The 22,722-nt window shown below is 38.9% G+C and overlaps 1 protein-coding gene and 1 long non-coding RNA gene across 3 annotated transcripts in view; one reads left to right on the forward strand and one right to left on the reverse strand.

Annotated features, from left to right (window-relative positions):
* The window catches only part of PDE3B (phosphodiesterase 3B), a 122,801-nt gene that overhangs the window by 66,821 nt on the left and 33,258 nt on the right, over positions 1 to 22,722 (forward strand). For both annotated transcript variants that reach the window (XM_084771513.1, XM_084771514.1), the window contains exons 2-6: positions 4,809 to 4,859; positions 7,049 to 7,294; positions 10,245 to 10,384; positions 16,100 to 16,206; positions 22,037 to 22,247. In XM_084771513.1, coding sequence (XP_084627639.1) covers positions 4,809 to 4,859; positions 7,049 to 7,294; positions 10,245 to 10,384; positions 16,100 to 16,206; positions 22,037 to 22,247 — 755 coding nt within the window. The remainder of the gene's footprint in view (positions 1 to 4,808; positions 4,860 to 7,048; positions 7,295 to 10,244; positions 10,385 to 16,099; positions 16,207 to 22,036; positions 22,248 to 22,722) is intronic.
* LOC311591673 overlaps positions 1 to 22,722 on the reverse strand; it is a 101,962-nt gene that overhangs the window by 65,142 nt on the left and 14,098 nt on the right. The window lies entirely within an intron of this gene.

The raw sequence follows: 22,722 nt of genomic DNA on the forward strand, positions 1-22,722 counted from the left end.
GTATTAGAATTATCTCTTCTTTGAAAGACTGGTAGAATTCTGTGCTAAAACCATCTGGCCCTGGGTTGGTTTTTTGTTGTTGTTGTTTTTGTTTTTTGTTTTGTGGTTGGGAGACTTTTAATGACTGCTTCTATTTCCTTAGGGGTTATAGGTCTATTTTAATTGTTTACCTGAGCTTGAGTTAATGTTAGTAAGTGGTATTTATCAAGAAAATCATCATAAAAAAGAAAATTGCCCATTTCATTTTATTTTTCAGTTTTGTGTGTACAGCTTTTTGAAGTGAGACCCAGTGGTTCTTTTGGATTGCCTCAGTGTCTGATGTTATGCCTCCATGTTTCATTTCTTATTTTGTTAATTTGAATACCAGCTCTGTGCCTTTTAGTTAGTTTGGCTAAGGGTTTGTCTGTCTTGTTGATTTTCTCAAAGAACTTACTCTGTACTTTTTTGATCCTTTATATTGGACTCTGTTTTCCTAATTTATTGATTTCAGCCTTGAGTTTGATTACTTCCTGTGGTCTACTCCTCTTGGGAGTGTTTGCTTCTTTATGTTCTAGAGCTTTCAGATTGTTTTTAGATTTCCAGTAAGAGATCTCTCCAGTTTCTTCATGAGGTACATAGTCCCATCAGTTTGAGTGTTGTGCCTTCATTTTCATTGAATTCTAGAAAGTCTTTATTTTTTTAAATTTCTTTCCTGACTCAGTGGTCATCAAGTTGAGAGTTGTTCAGTTTCCATGAGTGTGTGTAGGCTTTCTATTGTTTCTATGGTTCCATGGTAGTCTGATAAAATACAAAGTTATTTCAATTTTCTTGTCGCTGTTGAAGTTTGCTTTGTAACCAACTATGTGGTCAGTTTAGGAGAAGGTTCCATGAGGTGCTGGGAAGAAGGTATATTCTTTTGTGTTTGGATGGAATGTAGATATCTGTTAGATCCATTTGATTCATAACGTCAGTGAATTTCATCATGTCTCTGTTTCTTTCTTGATGACCTGTCCATTGGTGAGAGAGGAGAGTTGACGTCTCCCACTATTAAGTTTCAATGTGCAATTTAAGCTTTAGTAATGCTTCTTTTTATTCTTTATTTAATTTTAACTTAATTTTTTGTTTTGTATTTTGAAACAGGGTCTCTCTGTGTGGCCCTGGCTGTCCTGAACTTGCTTTGTAGACCAGGCTGGCCTCGAAATCACAGTGTTCTGCCCACCTCTACCTCCCAAGTGCTGGGATTAAAGTCGTATGCCACCATGCCAGGCTCTTAATTTCATTTTTAATTTGTTCACATTACATCCAGATTGTATCCCCATCCCTTGTCGCCTCCTTGTCCCACCCTCTCTCCCTTATACCTCTTCCTTCCCTAGTCTTCAGAAAGGGGGAGCCTTCTTGACCTAACATCTGACCTCAGCCTGTCAAGTCTCATCTGGACTGCCTGTGTGCTCTTCTGCTGTGGCCTGGCAAGGCTGCCCTGCCAGGGGGAAGTGATCAATGTGTGGGGACCAGAGTCCGTGGCAGAAGTAGTCCCTACTCTCCATATTGTGTGACCCACAAGGAGACTGTGCTGTCTATCTACTACATCTGAACAGGGGGTCTAGGTCCTCTCCATGCATGGTCCTTGGTTGGTGCATCAGTCTCTGCAGCACCCCTGTCCTCTGTCCAGATACGTTGTCTCCATTGATCTCTTTGTGTAGCTCCTGACCTCTCCAGGTCCCTCTATTCCCCAACTCTTCCATAAGACTCCCTATGCTTCACCTCAGAGTTTGGCTGTGTTAAATCTCAGCATCTGCTTGAATCACTGCTGGGTGGAGTCTTTCAGAGGACATCTATGGTAGGCTTCCGTCCTGTTCCTTCTCTTCACCTGCTTCCTGTGTCTTTTCTTTTTGCCCTTCTGAATGAGAATTAAGCATCCTCCCTAGGGTCCTCCTTGTTATTTAGTTTCTTTAGGTCTGTGCATTGTAGTGTGGTTATCCTGTATTATGTGGCTAATATCCACTTACGAGTGTGTATATATCATGCATGTCTTTCTGGGTCTGGGTTGCTAGTATTCTTTCTTTTACAAATTTGCGTGGCTTTGCATTTGGGGCAAAGCTGTTCAGAGTTGACATGTCATCTTGGTGGATTTTTCCTTTGATGTGTATGAAGTGTCCTTCCTCATCTCTTGATTAATTTTGGTTGGAGGTCTATTTTATTAGATTAGAATGGGTACTCCATCTTGCTTTTTGGGTCCATTTGCTTGGAAAACTTTTTTCCAGCCCTTTAGTCTAAAATAATGTCTATCGTTATTGCTGAGGTTTGTTTCTTTTATGCAGCAGAATAATGGATCCTGTTTTTGTATCCATTTTGTTCACCTGTGCCTTTTTATTGGTGTATTGAGTCCATTGATATTGAGAAATATTCATGAACAGTGATTCTTAATTCCTTTTACTTTAATGTTAGTGGGGTGTGTGTGTGTGTGTGTGTGTGTGTGTGTCTGTCTGCACACGTGGTTCCTTTCTTTTGTTTTTGCTGGTGCAGGTTTTTTCCCTGTGTTTTATTGGATGTAGTTAACCTCCTTGTATTGGAGATTTCCTTCTAGTATTGTCTGTAGAGCTGGATTTGTGACTAGATACTGTTTAAATGTGGTTTTGTTTTGGAATATTTTGTTTTCTCCATCTGTGGTGATTGAGAGATTTGCTGGGTATAGTAGTCCAGGTTGGCGTCTGTGGTTTTTTTAGAGGTTGTAAGAAATCTTTCTAGACTCTTGGTGAGAAGAGTGTAATTCTGATTATTCTGCCTTTATAAGGTCCTTGGCCTTTTACCCTTGCAGCTTTTACTATTTTTTCTTTGTTCTTTAGGTTTGGTGATTTGATTATTATGCAGCTGGAGATTTTCTTTTCTAGTCCAATCTAATTGGTGTTCTGTATGCTTCTTGTATGGTTATAGCATTTGTTTTTTTAGGTTGGGGACATTTTCTTCTATAATTTTGTTGAAACTATTTTCTGGTCTTTGGAGCTGGGACTCTTCATCTTCTATTTCTTTTTATAAAATCCCAGATTTCCTGGATGTTTTGTGGCAGGAATTTTTTAGATTTAATATTTTCTTTGACTGATGTATCAATTTCTTCTATCACATCTTCTACACCTGAGATTCTCTCTTCCATCTCTTGAATTCTGTTGATGATAATTTTGTCTATTTTTCCTATTCTTTCTTCTCTAGGTTTTTGGTCTTCAGGATTTCCTCAGATTGTGTTTTCTTTATTGCTCTACTTCCCTTTTCAGGTCTTGGACAGTTTTATTCATTTCCTTCCCCTGTTTAGTTGTGTTTTCCTGTACTTCTTTAAGGATTTTATTTTTTTTTCCTCTTTAAACGCCTCTAATTGTTTGTTTGTATTTTCCTGTATTTTAAAAAAGGATTTATTCATTTTTTTCTTTAAAGGCATCTATCATCTTTATAAGGTTGGATTTAAGGTCATTCTTTTGTGCTTCAGCTGCATTGATATCCTGGGCTTGCTGTAGTGTGATGCCTGGGTACTGGTGGTGCCATAGCGCTCTGGCTCTTCTTTGTGTTCTTACTCTGGCTTTTAGCCATCTGGTTGTCTGATATTAGCAGGCCTCAGGTAGTGCAGGCCAGGCTGTGGGCCAGAAAACGCAGTGCTGTAGAGCAGGTGCCATTTACCTCTGTTGGGAGTATTTTGAGTGGACTGCTGGCAGAGGTTGTGAGCAAGAGTATTACCTGGTGGTCCCTTATGGCCACGGGCCTCTGGGAATACAGGTAGGGCTGCAGTCTGGGAGATGGACCATACAGATTGAAGGCTGTAGCTCACAGCTTCTGGGCTTGGCACCCAGCAGGCAGGGGCTGTAGAGGTCTCTCTCACCTGTCTGTCCTGGGTAGCCAGAGGCCTCTGGAGATGGAGGCTGAGCTGTGTGGGCTGAGAATAAAAGGGAGTATACTTTGATTCTTGTAAACCATTTCTTTTAAGTGTAATTTAACACAGGCCACAAAAAGTTGTAAAGTTTTGTCCATACGAGTGTCTTATTAGTATGGAAATAATAGCTTCACACTGGGATATCATCTTACAATGCTGATGACTCTCTGGGTGGTGGTTGTATACACCTTTAATCTCAGCACACGGGAGACAGAGGTAGGAGGATTTCTTGAGTTCAAGGGCAGTCTGGTCTAGTGTGTGAGTCTAGGAGGTAGGGCTACACAGAGAAACCCTGTCTCAAACAACAAAACAAAAACAAAAACCAAACAAACAAACAAGCAAAAACAAAACAAAAGGAAAAGCCAATGTGGGGAAAAGATGTGATGACTCTCAAGTCAGGCATGCCTGCTTATAGTTAATTTTTTCTACATTTTTAGTGACATGATTTTGGTTCTTGTTTTGTGATTTTTTTTAATATTTAAAAATTTAAATGTACTGATGTGTATGTGTTTGTCTGTATGTGTACCATGTGTGTACAGTGCCCATGGAGTTCAGAAAGGGTATTAGATCTCTTAGAATTGGAGTTAAAGTCAGTTGTGAGCCACCTGATGTGGGTGCTTGGATTTGAACTTGGGTCATCTGTAAGAGTAGTAAGTGCTCTTAATCTCTGAGCCATATTGTCAGTTTAGTAATATATATTCGAAGGTTGATATAACTTGCTGTTATCTTTTTGTTACTCTTTGGATTGATTAGTTATAGATTATATAAACCATGAAGTAACCTATAAAGAGATGGATATTGTTCTTCTTGACTCCCTTTCTGATGCCTGAGCTGTTGTAGGTGTCTTCAGGGAAAGAGGAAGCACTTTGTCCTTGCCTGTGTGGTGCGTGGCTTGTAACCAGGTGCTCTTTTGCAGATGATTCTCTGGGACTGGGACTTGAAGCAGTGGTGTAAGCCTCCTTACCAGGTGAGTGTGAGCACCGCTGATGTCTGCTGAGAGCACTCTTCCTTTAGACAAAGCTACTCATAGGATTCGTACACCCACTGGTTTTCTGGATAATAAAATGTTCTTTATCTGAGCTAAGTTAACCAGAATCTTCATGGAAGTGGATTTGTGTAGAAGAATTTTAATCCAGCCACAGGGCTGCTCTGCCAAGGGATCACATCCAAATAACTAGGTCTGTGTGATCTAGCTAGAATACACACCTTTAATCTCTCTGGCTGAAATACACACCATTAATCCTTCTGGTTGGAATATAGACATGCCTTTACAACTACCTTTAATCAAAAAAAAAAAAAAATAAGGAACCTAATTGAATAGCAGACAAAGTGAAAAATCAGAAGTATTTGACAGAATATGTCAGAGATAGGATACTTCCAAGGGGGGATGTGGGGAGAGGTAGGGAGAGGGGCGGTGAGCCAGGGAGAAGGCAAGTACAGTACAGTTCAGTTTATGGAGTTCAGAGGCAGTTTTCCCAAGCAGAGCAATTCATTGAGAAGCCAAGAGAACACCGTTTGAATCAATCAGGTGTTTAAGCCAGAACAACAGAGTTGAACCAGCCAGCTAGAGTTCAGAAAGAGCTAGAAAGGGTGAGCTTATTCAGCATTCCTCTGGGCTTATGTCAATCCTGAATTCCTCTGCTTCACCCTAGCTTTTTTAAAATCTTATATTTTTTCTACTAACTTGGCTATGAGATTTATTAGTATTGTATATAGAGTAACCTGTTTTTCATTTATTTCATTGAATGAATATATTACAATATATTTATCAATTACATTGTTGTGTTGCACTTTTTGGCTTTGTTTTTTGAGACAGAGTTTTTCTGTGTCTCCTTGGCTGTCCTGGAACTCACTCTGCATCCCAGGCTGGCCTCGAACTCACAGAGGTCCACCTGCCTCTGCCTCTAGAGTGCTGGGATTAAAGGCGTGTGCCACCACCACCCAGCTGTGTTTCACTTTTTTCTTATATGCTCAGTGTTTTGGCTGTTGCAAGTGATATTGCCAGAACAGTCTTTTCTTGATTATGTGGTGTGGAGTGGGTTGCTAGATGTTTACTTTTGGTTGGTATTTCCAGACAGTTTCCCGGGGTTTGTGTTCCTTTCACTCAGCAGCCGGAAGTGTGTGAGGGCTCCAGGTGCCTTGCATCCCTATAAACACTTGGTAGCAGAATTCTGCTAACTGTAATGCTTTCATTGATCAGGTTGAGAGCTGGTCACCCAGATATTCACTGGACAAATCTTATGTAAACTTTTTATCTTTCACTTAGCAATTTGTAGTTCTTTATATATTATGGACATGAATATGTATCTGGCCATGTATGTATAGCTATATACATACATATGAATTATATGTACATCTAAGGTATACTGAAAAACTCTGCCTCAAGAGTCATGGAGAATTTTTCCATGTTCCCTTTTATATGCCATATTGTTTAACTTTCCACCTTTAGATCTGTTGTACACTTATAATTAATTTACTGGTTTGGGTAAGTTTGACTTTTTATATAAGCTCAAGATAACTTGAAAATTTTTATTATGTTTATTTATTTATTTATTTATGGGGTTGGGAGAGGCATATGGCGGTCAGAGGATAGTGGGTGGGGCCCAGGAACCTCTGCAGCACACGTCTGTCATAGTTCTGCATGCTCTTTAGGTAAGGTTATGACACAAGGGCTTTCAGCGTTTATAAGTTTTGTCATGAAGTAAAGAAAGTAATCAATAATGTATTGAAGTAGCAGAATTGTAGACTTCAAATAAACACATATTTAGTTGCATGCTAGTATGAAATAATGAATATCATTTGTTATGAAATAGGCTAAAGAAAATAAAACCATAGTATAAATAAAATACCAAAATAAGCTAAAACTTACAACATCTATTACACACACATACACACCTCTCAAATTAGAATTCTATTATTTGTTATGTTATTCATGCCAAGTCCATGTGATTAAAATTTTGTAATGTGGTGCCACACACCAGTAATTCCAGCACTCAGGGAAGCAGAGGCAGGTGGATCTCTGTGAGTTCAAGGCCAGCCTGGCCTACAGAGAGAGTCCAGGACAGCCAACGCTACACAGCAAAACCCTGTCTTGAAAAACCCAGATTAGTGTTAAATTTTCTATGCAAAAACATATAATTTCCCTTTTTCCCATAGAATTCTGGAGGTGGAAATGGAATTGATCTTTCAGTGCTAAATGAAGCTCGCAATATGGTGTCAGACCTTCTGATTGACCCCAGCCTTCCCCCACAAGTCATTTCTTCTCTGCGGAGCATCAGCAGCTTGATGGGTGCTTTCTCAGGTTCCTGCAGGCCAAAGGTTCATCCTCTCGCACCTTTTCCTGGGTTTTATCCCTGCTCTGAAGAGGATCCAGTAGAGAAAGGAGATCGGAAACTTCACAAGGTTAAAATGCAGTAACCATCCAGCCTTATTTATTGCATTTAATGATTTGTTTTCATTAACAACATTACTTTAAATGTCATATAATGCACAGTTTCATTTTTAAGGATCAGCTTCTTTTATATGATGCTGTTTGTGCTTTATAAAGTAATTCTGTACTACTTGTCATCAGTTTCTTCCTAGTGATGGGGGATTGAACCCAGGGCTTTACATATGCTGGGCAAATATTATGCCTCTAGCAGTTTTTATTTTAAATAGCACTGCTAATTTAGCAGTTATAATTTACATGCTAAGAACTCTTTGGTATAATTTTTGTAAGAAGTAGAAAACAGCAAGGAACTTAGTTTCAGGCTTATATAAAAGAGACCATGCCATTAATCTCTTTTCTCTTATAGAGTTCAGGAATTATACTTGTTGAACCAAGAACAAATAACCATTATAATAATATATTATTATTACTTAATGATTTTTTAAAAGATTTATTTATTTATTATTACATACGCAGTGCTGTCTGCATGTACACCAGGCAGGCCAGAAGAGGACATCAGATCTCATTATAGATGGTTGTGAGCTACCATGTGATTGCTGGAAATTGACTCAAGACAGCAGCCAGTGCTCTCAACCTCTGAGCCATCTCTCCAGCCCATTTCAGGTTTTTTTTTAAAAATCAGTATTTCTTAATGTTTTTTGTCACAATTTATAGAGTGACAACTTGAGTGTCCAAAACTAGCTCTCAACATGGGTTCCTAATGATTTTTACAGATTTACAACCCTGCCTTCCTTTACTCATGTGCATTTTTATAGCTCAGTGAGCACTGGTTTTTTCCCCCCATAAATAGATCTGTAATTAATTTTTTGTTGATACTGTCTTGTTTTTAAATTTTTATTTATTTATTCACTTTGCATGCTGCTTGCAGCCCCCTTCTCTTCTCCCAGCCCCCTGCCCTGACACACTCCTTCTCCCGTCTTCTCCTCTCCTCCCCCTCAGAGAAGAGGGAGGCGCCTCATGGGTACCAACCCACCCTGGTACTTAATAATACGATTTACTTTAGAAATGAGTACATGCAGGATGTGTTAACCCTGTAGTGGTATGCTTGCCCACAGTGCTGTTATCAGAGCTGTATTGGGCATCTTCACTAATAGCTGCAATCTTAAGTCTTAAGCTAGAAATACATTATGGATTATTGTAGTTCAACTGAATCTACAGCTACCAACTAACCAAGAAAAGATAAATTTCAAATAAGTTAATTTTGTTAAAATGTATTGGTTTATAGAGAACCTAGAAAAGGAAAATATAGGGTTTGAGGGACTTTTGATCAGTTAATTTCATTTTGTCAGGTCTCAACATTGAGGTTTAACAATGTTGAAAAACTAAGCGAGGACAGTTACAGATTTGAAACCTATCCACCATCTGGGCCTGGATAGCTGATGCTTTTCCTTTTAGAAAGTGTAGCAAACAGTGCCATTCACTGGAGCTCAGGTAGCCATGGTGCTGATGCTCGGGGCTGTTGTGGTGCACCACGTGACACATGACCACAGCACCCAAGAGGATGCTAGTCAGTAAATAACAAAATAACTACGATATTTATGAGTTTTTACCCAATATATATATTTTTCCATATTCCACTGACATTTATGATCTAAGGTAGTGACTTTTAACATAAGAGAGCAGTTCTTAGAAGTCGCGACCATATCAGGGTGTAGTGAATCCTCCGTAAAGTGCAGCACGGTGAGCTGGGAGCCAGAGGACTGGGCTACACACTAAGATTTTTCTCTAAAAGTCTAAAAAGCAAAACAGAAAATGCTCTAATTAGAAAAGCCCCATTGAAATCATTATTATGCTGTTGTATTTACTATGTAGAAAAGTTTTCTTGTACATTAAAAAAAACATTTCAAACATGCTATTAATCAAGTAGTGAGTCTAACTAGCTCATTTCCTAAACATTGTAGTTAATTACAGTAATTTAGGAAACTGGAATCTGCTGATGTAGTTTAAGAGCCAGGAAGTAACAGTCTTGCCTTTTCTTTGTGTTCTTTAAATTGCTTATTAGAATTTCATATCTAATTCTCTCTGATTTTGGAACAGCAAATAAACACAAGGACTTACTTTGCTTCAGAAGAGAGCCACAGAATTTGTGAAAAAATAATTCGTAAAGGAAAGGGATTATGGATGGATAATTCAGTAGAAATATTTTATACATATGCTATGAACTAAGAATGTTTATATGAAGCTATCAAAGTAAGCAAGTGTTATATATAGAATGTTTTCACTGTACATCTAATTTTTCACAGACTTTTATGAAATCAGCTTCCTTGTGAAAACTTACATTTGATACTTAGCTTTCTGACATTGTAGTGCCTGATAGTGCAAAAAATGTATGAAGTAGACATTATATTAGTGTATTTCAGGGACACCGTTACTTACAGTGGTTTAAGAAAAGTATTATTCCCTTTTATTAAATGTTTAAGTCAGCTGAGAATTTACTAAAAATTTCCAGTAAAATAATGTTTAAGATGCTCTGTACTTAATTGAATCATTGGTTTTAAAGGTAACTGAGACTCCTGGAGCTTTTCCACATTAGCTGTTATGTACTTAGATACCTTTTGCTGAAAGTCTAAAATATGACAGTCGCCTGAGTTCTCACCTGGCCTCTGAAGTAGATCTTTAGTGTCAGTCTTCCACACCTGTTTTTAAAGGTCTGATTTTTCCTTTCTCTTGAAACTAAGAGTAAAATGAAAAAATTAAAATGGATAGTTTGTCATAAGAGTTCAGGAGCTTTTTTTTTTTTTTAAAGAAAAAATAGGTAGACTAACAATCTGGAATGTGGGAGTCGGAAGTGGACATGATTCAGAGTGAAATTTTGTTTTACATATTATATTGATATTTTCACATGCGTGTTATATATAGCGTGTTAAAGGATGGTAACTTAGCCATTTTAAAATCATCTGACAGGGATGGAGTAGCAGAGCCAGCTTCCCAACTGCACAACTGAGGAGGAGCTCAGGAGCAGCGGCGTCGCTGCCTGACGAGCAGTGTTCCAGGTGGGACCGCAGCAGCGGCAGGAGGCCTCACCAAGAGCTGGCTGTGTCAAGGTAAAATTCTGAGAGCATTCTAAACCTAAAGCATCCAATTTTTTTTCATTTTTTTTGGACAAATAAAGTCTGAAATACTTTTAAAATCAAGAAAGAATTGTTGCAGTATTTTTAGGACACCATGGATAGTAATTCTTGAAGATGGTAAATCTGAGGAGGCCCTAATGTAGAGACTATATGGAGGCCTCCAGCTGGTGTTTTAGTTTTTGTCTCTAAGGGGGAAAAAAATGGAAAGATGAGATAATGTGTTAAAAATTAATTGTAAATCAGAGAAATACTACTCAAGTGGCAAGTGGAGGCTTACAAAGAGAGTTCAGGAGTTTGGATGGCTTGATGAGCTTGTTTTACTCAGGGAAGTGTTGCTCAACGTTTGTTTCAAAGAGAGGAAAAGTCAGAGAATTCCAGGAATGGTTGTAGTTTTCTTTGGAATAAGTTAACTCCCTTTTCTGTCCTTATATGGGTTTTCAGATGCATGGTGGGAACAAACAGATTTGGGCTACTTGTTTTTATTAAGTCTGAGTAGCCCACCTTATCAATAATAGTTACAATCAGGAAGCTGATAATTAAAATGAAGGTAACAATCTCTCAGAGCTTAGATCAGCTGTGAACAGAGAATGCAGGAGCCTTAAAAAAAAAATCCATGGCCGGGTGTGGTGGTGCACGCCTTTACTCCCAGCACTCGGGAGGCAGAGGCAGGAAGGTCTCTGTGAGTTCGAGGCCAGCCTGGTCTACAAAGTGAGTCTAGGACAACCAAGGCCACACAGAGAAACCCTGTCTCGAAAAACTAAAAAAAAAAAAAAAAAAAAAAAAAAAAAAAAAAGCAAAACAGGACAAAAACAACGCATGAGATGACTTAGGGCAGTGGTGCCCACCCTCCCTAACACTGCAGCCCTTTAGTGCATTATTTTCATTGCTACTTCATAACTGTAATTTTGCTACTGTTATGAATCATAATGTAAAAATCTGTGTTTGCAGCTTGTGACCCACAGGTTGAGAACTGCTGGCATAGAGCAACTAAAATCCATTTAGTGCCCTGTGTTCCTGGACCCTTCTGAGCTCTGCCGCAGAGGCTCAAGCCTAAAGCCTTGTCGTGTGCTGGGCAAGGGTTCTACTGTCATGCTAGGTCAGCTGTCAGACTGTGGCTGCAGTCACCAGTCCATGGTGGAGTGCGCCAGGTACTGACTTGAAAGGGAAGAAGTATATTCCCAGACTTACACAGTTTAAGGCAGCAGGAATGTTCCAGATCCTGCTCCTATTTAAACAGAGATTACACATGTATGCTATAATCTCTTGAGAACTGGCTTGAAATGAAACCCTTCTAAATCAGAAATCACAGTTAAATAATGCTGGGAAAATATAGGAACTAAAATTGTATGAATAAATACCATTTTCTCTGATTACAGAGGAGTCAATACTTCATCTTTTGAAAGCCATGAAAGATACTGATCTGTTTCTTATGTTCTATAAACTTCTTTTCAGTCAGTCATCTGGGTTAGTAGAATTGTAACAAATGGCAAGACCTTGTTTAAGTCACAGCATCTTTCTACTGAGCAGGAATCAGTCTAACCTTCCTTTAGTTTGAGCTGTGTACAGTTACACCTTCGAAACAGTAGATGGCAGGATTGGAACATAGCTGTTCATGCGTTAAAATCTATGGTAAGATTTATTCATAAATTGTAGTCAGATAATTATAATTTCCACATTCTTTTGTGGTTTGTTAATTTAAATTTTGTAGTGTTTAATCAATTCCTTTCTCATTAAACTTTAATGTATAGAACAATGAAGTATGAGTATTGTACAGAAGAAGGAGGAGCAGTAAAAATTTTGTCTTGAACTTTTTAAAATGGAAGTATGATGCAGAAATGGGACACAGGAAGTGAGCTGAAGACTTAGGCTTCTTTGCCATAGAAAGGAATTATCATCTTGGAAATACTGTTGGGTTTAAAAAGCAAGAATAAAAATGCCTCCATACTCATTTTAGGCAACCTTGGGCATTTTCATGATTAGTGATTGATAAATGAGGGCCCAGCTCACGGTGGATGGTGCCACCCTTGGGTTAGCTGGTGGTTGTAAGGCAGGCTGAGCAAACCGTGAGGAGCAAGCCATGAAGCAGCACTCCTCCATGGCTCCTGCCTCCAGGCTCCTGCCTGGGTTCCTGCCCTTCCGTCCTCGGCAAGTTGCTTTGGTGTTTAATTAGTGCAACAGGAGCTGTAAGACAGTCAGGAATATATAAACAAACTATTAGCACCCACCGTTCGCTTCTAATCCAAGTCTCTAGGTCTCTGCTGTACAAAATAAATTAGGCAGAGACAAGTATTTTATATCTGCATGGTCTTGGCTTTTATGTCATGTGGATATTGAAGATTTGGACTGTGCCTAATATGACTAAGTAATTGAATTGTAAGTAAATATTAGCAAATTTAATTCAAAGTCATGTGACCATGTACATTATATGATGTCAATATCAGTGATAATTTTATCCAGGAAACTTCACGGCTTTTGTAATGGAAGTTTTGGTTTCTTTGTAAACTCAGTTATGTTACGTAAATATGTTTTTGTTTTAATCCCAAGGGTGGGATTTTAGTTTGGGCTTTAGTTTGTCTATAGCTGATAATCTCCTCAGGCAGGGGTGTCATCTTTGCCAGCTGGAGTTAGTTGAATTCTGAGGACTCTGAAGGGTGTGTGTGTGTGTGTGTGTGTGTGTGTGTGTGTGTGTGTGTGTGTGTACACGCGCGCGTGTGCGTGGTGTGTGTGTATCTTACAGGGAGAGCTGCAGTGGTTTGGAGAAGACTGGCAGATAACTGCTTGCTGTGTTTGCTGTTGACAGTTGTGATTGGCATTACCCCATATCTGACACCTGGGATTAAAACAAAAACATGTTTACATAAATGACTGAGAAGCCAAAACTGCCGTGGCAAGTTTTGAACTAGCTCTGCACTCACCCTGAAGTGTTGTGGTTCTCTCTCATCCTAGGTTTTTGGGTTTTGATTTAAACTCAGCTTTGTGCTTGATTATAGCTTTCCCGACTATGAGTTTACCATGATCGCAGTACTAAACCTCTCTGAATATAACTGAAACCAGATTTCTCATCCCACAACTATCTTTTTAAAAATTTGTTATTATTTTTTTGGCCTTAATTCTTGGTACAATTTGTTCTTCCTCTGGCTTAGTGATTGCTTACAAAATTAATGTAACTAGAATACTTGGTGTACCCTGTACTTTATTCCACAGATAGCACTTACGTCCATCAGTAACGCTGCCCGGTGTTTCTTCTCGTCCTTTGCCATTTTACCTACACGATGTCATAGTTTTGCTACAGGCTATTAAGTTAGCGTCTTAGACAGTTTTAGTGTCCTTCACCAAGTGTTTCACCTTCCTTAAACAAAGCTTTGATTGAATGGGTTTTCCAGTCATTACGTTTTGGGATCCCTTGCTGATGCCTATTGAGTGATTTTTAACTCTTAGCCTGGACGCTGAAAATCTGTTGCTGCCTTATGAGGAATCTGAAGCCTTACTTGCAAGTCAGTGTATCAGCCTATCAAAGAACGAGAGCAACAGGAGGCACTGGGCTAACTCTTGCACTGAAAACCAGAACAGAAACAAAAAGATTGTTGGTGACTAAAAAAGAGCATTGAAAATAATTTTGAAGGATTTCTATGTGAAAATAAGAAGCATGCAGCTTGTTTAGACTTCTTGAGGCTTTCTAATAAGCGTTTACATTCCCAAACAACTGAGTGACCAGCAAATGCTGTCCCCTTCTGAGAAAAGCAGCTGTGTTACTTAAAGGGGAAGTAATCTGTGCAGCTTATGGAATTCCTTAACACCCCTCCTATTTATGGAAACTTTTTACCCCCCCCCCCAACAGGGTCTCTCTGTGTAGCCTTGGCTGTCGTCCTAGACTCACTTTGTAGACCAGGCTGGCCTTGAACTCACAGCGATCCGCCTGCCTCTGCCTCCCGAGTGCTGGGATTAAAGGCGTGCGCCACCACGCCGGGCGAAGCTTTTCACTTTCCAGTTGTTCTCTCCTTAGTCCTAAAGTCTTTGCGTTACAGTGGAAGGGTTGTGGTTACACTAATACAGATCTTTACAGATAGACGGATGCTTAGCAGATGTCCTGTAGTATATGGAACCCATGTTGAATTATGATTCTGTGAAGAAAAAGTACTTACTCAGAATTTCAGAGTAGACAAGATGAATTAATCTGTTGTAAAGTAAATACCTAAAGAGTCTATTATTTATTTGCCCTCCAAAAATCCTTTGAACACCTCTATCAAGCACTGTGCTATATCTATGGTGAATGTGGATATAAGAAAGACACAGACCCAGAAGAAGCTCACAAGTCAATGAGAGAATTGAATCTTTAGGGACCTGAGTTTGGATTCCTAGCACCTGTGTACATGGCAGGCTGCTTATAACTTTAGCACTCGGAAGGCAGAGAAGAGGTAACCCTGGACCCAGCTGGTTAGCTAGACTGTGCCTCTCAGTCATCTCTGTCCTCAGGGGTAAGACAGAGCCTCCTCACACATGCATATATAGGTGCATGTACACACATGTGCCCACACACATGAACATGCATACACACATGCACTTATAAACATTCAAAATCTTTAATCATTAAAATTATGAACAATATTGGAACATTTATAATAGGAATATACATAAATGCCTCAAAAACTTGGTCCTTGTTGAGAAAATGGAGCTTGAAAAAACCGAAGGATGGAAGGAGTTGGGGAAGAGCTTACTGGAAGAAAGCAGACAGAAGACATGTAGTCCTGAGGCCTGTTCAGTTGCTGTGAAGACCTTCTTTTCTTGTGTGTGTGTGTGTGTGTGTTTTGAGGCAAGGTTTCTCTGTGTAGCCTTGGCTGTCCTGGACTCACTTTGTAGACCAGGCTGGCCTTGAACTCACAGCCATCCACCTGCCTCTGCCTCTGCCTCTGAGTGCTGGGAATAAAAGCGTGCGCCACCAAGCCTGGCTGGTGTGAAGACACTGACATACTTGTAACTATTAAGAAAAATGGCAACTAAATAAGTGTCTTACAGGAGTGACATTCATTTTGTGCAAATATGGATAGTGTATTATTATCTGTATTTAATTTCTTAGTAAAAGCCCTAGAACCTATAGTAAATATTGCAGTCCCATAAAACGACTGGCTTACTGATAGCGTCTCGGAGAAACAGGAACAGAAAATAAGAAAAGCTTTACTTTAGGTCAGTGGTTCTCAATGAAGACCCTGGATCATCAAACCTGTGTAATCTAAATTCTTGTTAGAAAACTGTATTAACGTGGCCTATCCAAGACTTACCAAACAGGAAGATGTGGGGATGGAACCAGAGTCTGTTTCAAGAAGCCTTCCAGGTGAACTTCCTTTAGGAATGATGAATAAATTGCACCTGCTTGCTGTCATCTGTTCCATAACCTGTTTCGTGAACAAGCATCACGTGGAAACTCGCCCGTGCCAGTCTATAGTGTCATGGGGCTTCTTGGCTACTGTGCAGCATTGAGAAGTTGCATCAGAGACATTATGAGCTCAAAAGTCTGAAGCATTTATTATTTTGCCCTTTTAGTAGAAAAGCTTTGCTGGATCTCCCCTAGGCCTTAGGCAGAAGTCTCATATCTGAGTGTAGAAGTGCTATTTTGCTAATTGATTTGCCAAGAGAAAATTTAAAAAAGGGAATTTTCATGACCTAAAAATTCTTTTTTTTCCTTTTTTTTAGTCATGGATGCCACCTAAATGGGCCTCTTAGTTCAAATCCCCTGACAGTTCCAAAGCAGAGATCGTCATCTGTGTCACTGACTCACCATGTAGGTCTGAGAAGAGCTGGTAAGAACCCATCCTGTTTAAAAGCACATTTTTATCTAATTTTTTTGATTTTTTTCGAGATAGAGTTTCTCTGAATAGCCCTGGCTGTCCTGGAACTCACTCTGTAGATCAAGCTGGCCTCAAACTCAAATCTGGCTGCCTCTGCCTCCCAAATGCTGGGATTAAAGATGTGTATTTTATCTACTGCCCAGCTTAAAAACACATTTTTAAGAGACAGGATCTTACTGTTGTATAGGCTAGTTTTGAACCTTTGGTGTCTAGTGCTCTTTCTATCTCAGTCTTTCAAGTAGTTGGGATTATAGGTGTATATCACTTCAGCTAACACCTGAAGTGTTACATGTACATACAGAAACATACATGATTCTGTATGAATTGAACATGGGAGCCCTCAAGGCTTATGGTAATTTACATTGTTTTTATTTCACATATTTTGAGTATCACATAATACATTGACATGATTAAGCCATTTGTGTTGGCTACTATTTTTCCATTTGCTAGTTCATGCTGTAAACACATTTGGGACATCTTTGTACTGTATACTTTAATAGACACTAGCATTTGCATAGAACATAAATAATAATTTTACTGACTTAAAATAGTTGCAGATTCAGAACCAGGGAATTCTGTTTTTAGTAGAATGTATTGTATTGATTTTGTAAAATGGTAACTGCTGTAAAAATATTTAGTATTAGAGTAGAAAACTCCCTGCCTGTGCCCTGACAAGTCATTGTAACACAGTGGCTCTCATCCTTCCTAACGCTGTGGCCCTTAATACAGTTCTTCATGCTGTGATGACCCCCAACCAGAAAAGTATTTCATTGTAATTTTGCTAATGTTATGAGTTGCGTTGTAAATATTGGATATGCTGGCCTCAAAGGGGTCATAACCCACAGGCTAAGAACCACTGTTCTAATAGTATTAACCTTAAACTAAGGATTCCAGGGATAGGCAACTAATCTCAGTTGGTAAGGAACTCAATTCAGACCTCAGGTGGTAGTAGACCGGAGAGGCAAAGGCAGGAAGGTCCCTGGGGCCCAGGGCTATGCAACCTAGGCTGTATGGCTAGCCTCAGGGCAGTGACAGACCCTGCATAAAGGGAAAACAAAAACCAAACCAAACAAACAGAGGAGTAACGCAAGAGGTTGTTTTTTGGCCTCCATATCCACGCGCGCGCGTGCACACACACACTCAAATCCACATATATAACACACATACATGCACACACACAAATGCATACATACATAAATAAGTAAACAAAAAATCCAAGAATTTTTAAAAAACTTCTTGGGTGAAAAATATTTTAAAATGTACCATACTGGGTGATGGAGCAATGGCAGCAATTTAAGAGCACTCACTCCTTTTTCCTGGCTTGGGCTTACAGCGTCCATGTGACGACTCACCCCTTTATCTGTAACTTGAGCACCAGGAGAGCTGATGCCCTCTTCTGGCCCCCATAAGCACAAGGCACACAATAGTGCATAGACACATGTGCAGGTAAAACAGTCACACACAGAAAATAACAGTTAAAACCATTAAAAAATACTATATAGAAATACTAAAAACTGTCCAGTGTTGTTATATAACAAAAAACTTTTGTCCATACTAAGATATAAATGTGAAAAGGCAGTAAAATATTATTCATAGTCAAGAGAAATAGGCACTAAAAACAGGAGATTTACATATGATATTGGGTTTAATAATCGTAAAACTAACAATGATGTTTCAAAGAAAATGACAAAACTATATAGCTACTTTGGTCAGAGAATTGGATGCACAGGAAAGAGTCAATGGAACAGCTAGAACTTAAGAACCACTTGGTGAAGTTAAAAGTTCTTAGGGGCTTGCAGCAGAGACCCTGAAAACCGAGAAGTAGAAAATGATGGAACTGAATTATAGAAGAAAAATAAAACAAATAATAGAATTAAATGTGCAAAGTAGGAAAGAACATCAAACTTTCAAATATTTGTGTAAATAAAAGTACAAAGGAAAGGACAGTAGGACACTATAATTTTTTTTCAGTTAATAAAACTGATTCACAAAGTTCAGTGAGCTTTCAGTGGCTGAATGTGGAGAAGCATCTTCAATAAAACATTCACTTTCCTGAATTGCAAAGATAAAGAGAAAAATCTCCAGAGAAACCAGGAAAAGATTATTTCTGAGGGAAAACACCAGTACAAGGACTCCAGCAGCAACTCTGGGAGCCAAAGACAACAGAGCTGCGTCTGAAAAATGTTGAAATGGTAAAAAAGATTCCAGTGTATCTGTCTCCAGCCTCTGTGTCTAAGGCGGTAAGGGGGACTAGTGGCATAGAAATCCCCTTCCACTTTTTTTTTTTTTTTAGCACACATGCATGCACACACAGTGGGTGCGTATTAGTTAATGTGTCTGCGATAACTGTTGCACAGTGTACAGGATATCAGTACAGTTAAGGGAAATTTGTTTTGTTTGTTCAGGAAAGATGCTAGGAAATGAAACAATTTTTCTTATACACCAAAGCTAAATAAATCTCTTGCCAGTACAGTCTGCAGTGAAATTTTGCAAAGGAAGTTCCTTAGATAGGATGAGAATTATATTCTAGTATGAAACTGCATAAATAAATCAAAAGCACTCTTTAGCCCAAGTAGGTAGGTATAAGGAAAATTTTGAGTAATAATAAATTCCTCATAACATACATTTATTTATTTATTTTCTAATAGGCAGAGTTTCTCTGTATAATAGCTCAGGCTGTTCTGGTCTCACTTTGTAGACCAGGCTGGCCTTGAACTCACAGAGATCCACCTGCCTCTGCCTCCTGAGCACTGGGAGTAAGTGCATGTGCCACCACGCCCAGCTCCTCATAGCATTTTATAATATATGTGTAGTAACAATAGCAAGAAAGGGTCAATAGATTTAAACTTGTGTGGTACTAGCCCTGACTGAACTAAGGAGAAGGTTTTAATTGCACATAGATTGACAATTCGCAGATACATAGTATACAGAAAAGGAACTAGCGGTGGTGGTAGAGAGGTAGGGGTTAAAAACTTGAGTAATCCTTAGCTGAAAGACTAAACTACATGGTCTTCAGCCCCATCAGAGATTTGAGAAGGAATAAAGCTTAAATACTAGATCGAACCCGAAGTGCAGGTTAGCCATTTCCAAAATGAAAAAATGACAGAGACAGTTTGCCGTCTGAACAGTCACCCAGCACACTCTATAACGTTGGAGCATCATCTTCAGCCTCCTGGCCCAATATATCTGACAGACATATTTGTGAGTCAGGAACTATTGAGGACTTGCTTACCCTGTCTTGGCAGAGTTTGACTGTCGGCTCTGCCTGCATCTAAACTTGCCTATTTTTAGGCAGAATTGCAGATATTCATCTTTATTAAAAAAAAAATTAGACCCAAAAAGATAGGAAAGGTTTTTACTTCAAGTTTGCCAAAATACAAATAGCCAAATCACTATGAATGTAGTATTTATATAATTCTTGATTTCCTTGTGGTTCTTCCTGCTGCATGTAGTTTATTTTATGTTGTTTTTTAAATTATCTGTAGTATTAGTAGGTCTGGCTAGCGATCAGTCAAGACACTGACACTTGTATTTTAAAATAGCCTTAGTTAACCTGGGGCAGGGCAGACATTAATCCTTTAAACTACTTCCCATAGTGGGGCAGGTATCACATCCCCCAATCTCATGCCATCAGCTCCTAATAACTTCTGTCAAGCTGCCTCCCACCCATAATCCCATATACTTGCTAATGTTCTTCATCTGGGCCGAATCTCCATCCCCGCCAGCCATGTGCCTTTCTTCCACCTAACCCATGACAGCCTCCTTCTTTCTCCTCTCAGGGCCCTCTCCTCATCTTCTTTCTCCTTCCTCCTCTTGGTCATTGTCGTCTTCTTCCTCCTCCTCCTCCTCCTTCTTCCTCTTCTTCCTCCTCCTCCTCCTCCTTCTTCCTCTTCTTCCTCCTCCTCCTCTTCCTTTTCCTCCTTCTTCCTTCATCCTAGAATTCCTCTCTCTCCCTCTCAGCTCGGGAACCTTAGCCATACCTCTATCTCCTCTGGCTTGCCTAGATGGGATGGCTTTTTATTAATTATCATTAAAATACACCAGATCATCCCCCAACAGTTTTATTCATGTGTAATATAAATGTATATGTTAAAAAAGAAATTTAATAAAAATTGGATGATCCAAAAGAATTCAGAAGAAAATAGAAGGAATGATAAAAAAATGAATTACAAATAGCAAGTTAAAGACCCAAACAGAAAGAGATGCCATAAGTAAGTAAGTAAATTAAAAAGTGAATTTTTTTATGAAAAAGAAAAAATGAGGACTCAATTTCAGTTATTAAAAACTTATTACAGAATTGTGGTATATTTTTGGCATAAATATACTCCAATTTTGGGTATTAGAATTCAGAAATAAAACTTTACATTTATGGTCAAGTTATTTTCAACGAAGATGCCAAGATGGTTCAGTAATAGAACGAAGTATTTTCATTCCATGTGGTGTGTGATGTAGATATGCGTATGCAAAGGAGTGAATGTAGAACACGGGTTCTCAAAAATAATCTAAGTTCTGTTAAAGAACTTAAAATGTATGATTCTAGTGTTGGGGAAGGTATGGATAAAAAGAACCCATAGTTACATACTGTGGATAAAAATTGACGCACACATTCTGGGGACCTCAGGAGTTATGCGTCTATTTTTAGAAGAGTGCTGAAACAGGAGTCTCTGTTCTAGTGATAAACCAAAGGGTGTGTGCGTGTGTGTGTGCGTGTGTGTGTGCATGTGTGTGCGCTTGCATGCCCATTGCTGCATTATTCACAATAGCCAAGATACAAAGACAGCCTAATTTCAATGAATACATGAATAATTAAAGACATGAGATATATATTCATGGTCTACCTGTGTTTCATAGGGTTTTTAATTTTCACCAAAGTATTACCTTGGTGTACCTCTCTTCAGGCAAATCTTAATCGCTTTAGCTCAAGGAATTCAGCAAACATGCTCCTTGGTCCTGAAGGATTTTCCCCCTCAGTTTATTTGTGTTATTCTCTTCACTTGTGTTCTAAGCTTGTTGAGCAGCAAAGATACTAAACTGTTTTTTTTTCCCATTGTGAAATTCAACACATTTTTAGCATAAAGTGGCCTTTCAAGTATTTGTTGAATGATCTGGAAAGCCGTGGATGCATCTTAAAAGGGCATGTCACTGTGCTAGTATAATTTTATTAATTTTTCCTAATGTTGTTAGGAACTTCAGTTTTTCAATATTGAATATTATGAATTAGGAAAACTTTCCAATACTTTATCGTGTGGACAAGCCAGGTTTTTCCTCTTTCTCTTCCTCCTCCCCCTTCTTCTTGAAATCTTGGGCCTTTCACAAAATATAAAAGGTCAAGACAAAGCTGAAGTTAGAACCTGTGAAGGACTCTGAGCATTTACCTCGCATGTGCTGTTACACCAGAAGATCGTGACTACTAATTGCTTAGTAGTGACTGGTAACGACAAATACATGTGTTGCTTAAATTCTTAGCCTGTCTCAAAGCCCAGCATAGATGCAATTTCTGTTTTTTTAGGAGGCAAATGCTCTTTATAAGAACTTGAAATATGGCTGGGCAGTGGTGGCGCACGCCTTTAATCCCAGCACTTGGGAGGCAGAGGCAGGTGGATCGCTGTGAGTTCGAGGCCAGCCTGGTCTACAAAGTGAGTCTAGGACAGCCAAAGCTACACAGAGAAACCCTATCTCAAAGAACCAAAAATTAAAAAATAAAAATAAAAACTCAAAACACATACAGTAGACATAAACTCATAAATATACCTACTTGTATATCCTCTCTCTTAATTTTTAGGTGCTTTGCCCAGCCTGAGTCTTGTGAATTCTCCAAGCCATGTGCCAGTGTCTGCTGGTTCTGTAACTAATCGATCACCCATAGAATTTCCTGATACTGCTGATTTTCTTACTAAGCCAAGTATTATTTTACATAGATCACTGGGTAGTGTACCCAGTCCAGCAGATTTCTGTCAATACCTGAGAAACTCCAACAGCAACCTGTGTAGCAGGTAAGTCCCTTGGCCTCCTTGTTTCTGTTTCAGAATCCACGTCTCTGAAAAGGTGTTACCAGTTTTCTGATTCTGTATTATAAGTGGGAGATGGAGTGCAGGGGGTGGATTAAGACTGTACCTTCTGTATTTACCTAATAGTTTTTAGTATAAATGAATGGTTTTTTCAGTTTAGTGCTATTAGTTTCAGATAATCTCTATCTGAGGTGAAATATAGTGGTATTTTACTCCTCATAATGCTTAGTAAGCATAATTATTTAATATACACTACTTTTTGCTTATTTTGCAGTCCTTTGTTGATTTGGTGTCCTTATTTTACTTTTAATAGAAATATAGGTTTTTTTTTTTAACCTTAGTTCCGATGTTGACTAAGATAAAATAAGTGTATTATTTCCTTTAAGGACACAGGAGCTTCCTAGAATAAAATTGTTGAGGTTTATGCACAGATCAGCATATTAGGATGTTACAGTTGGGA

Source organism: Acomys minous (genome assembly GCF_964271855.1).
Source record: "Acomys minous genome assembly, chromosome: 2".
Taxonomy (NCBI): Eukaryota; Metazoa; Chordata; class Mammalia; order Rodentia; family Muridae; genus Acomys; species Acomys minous.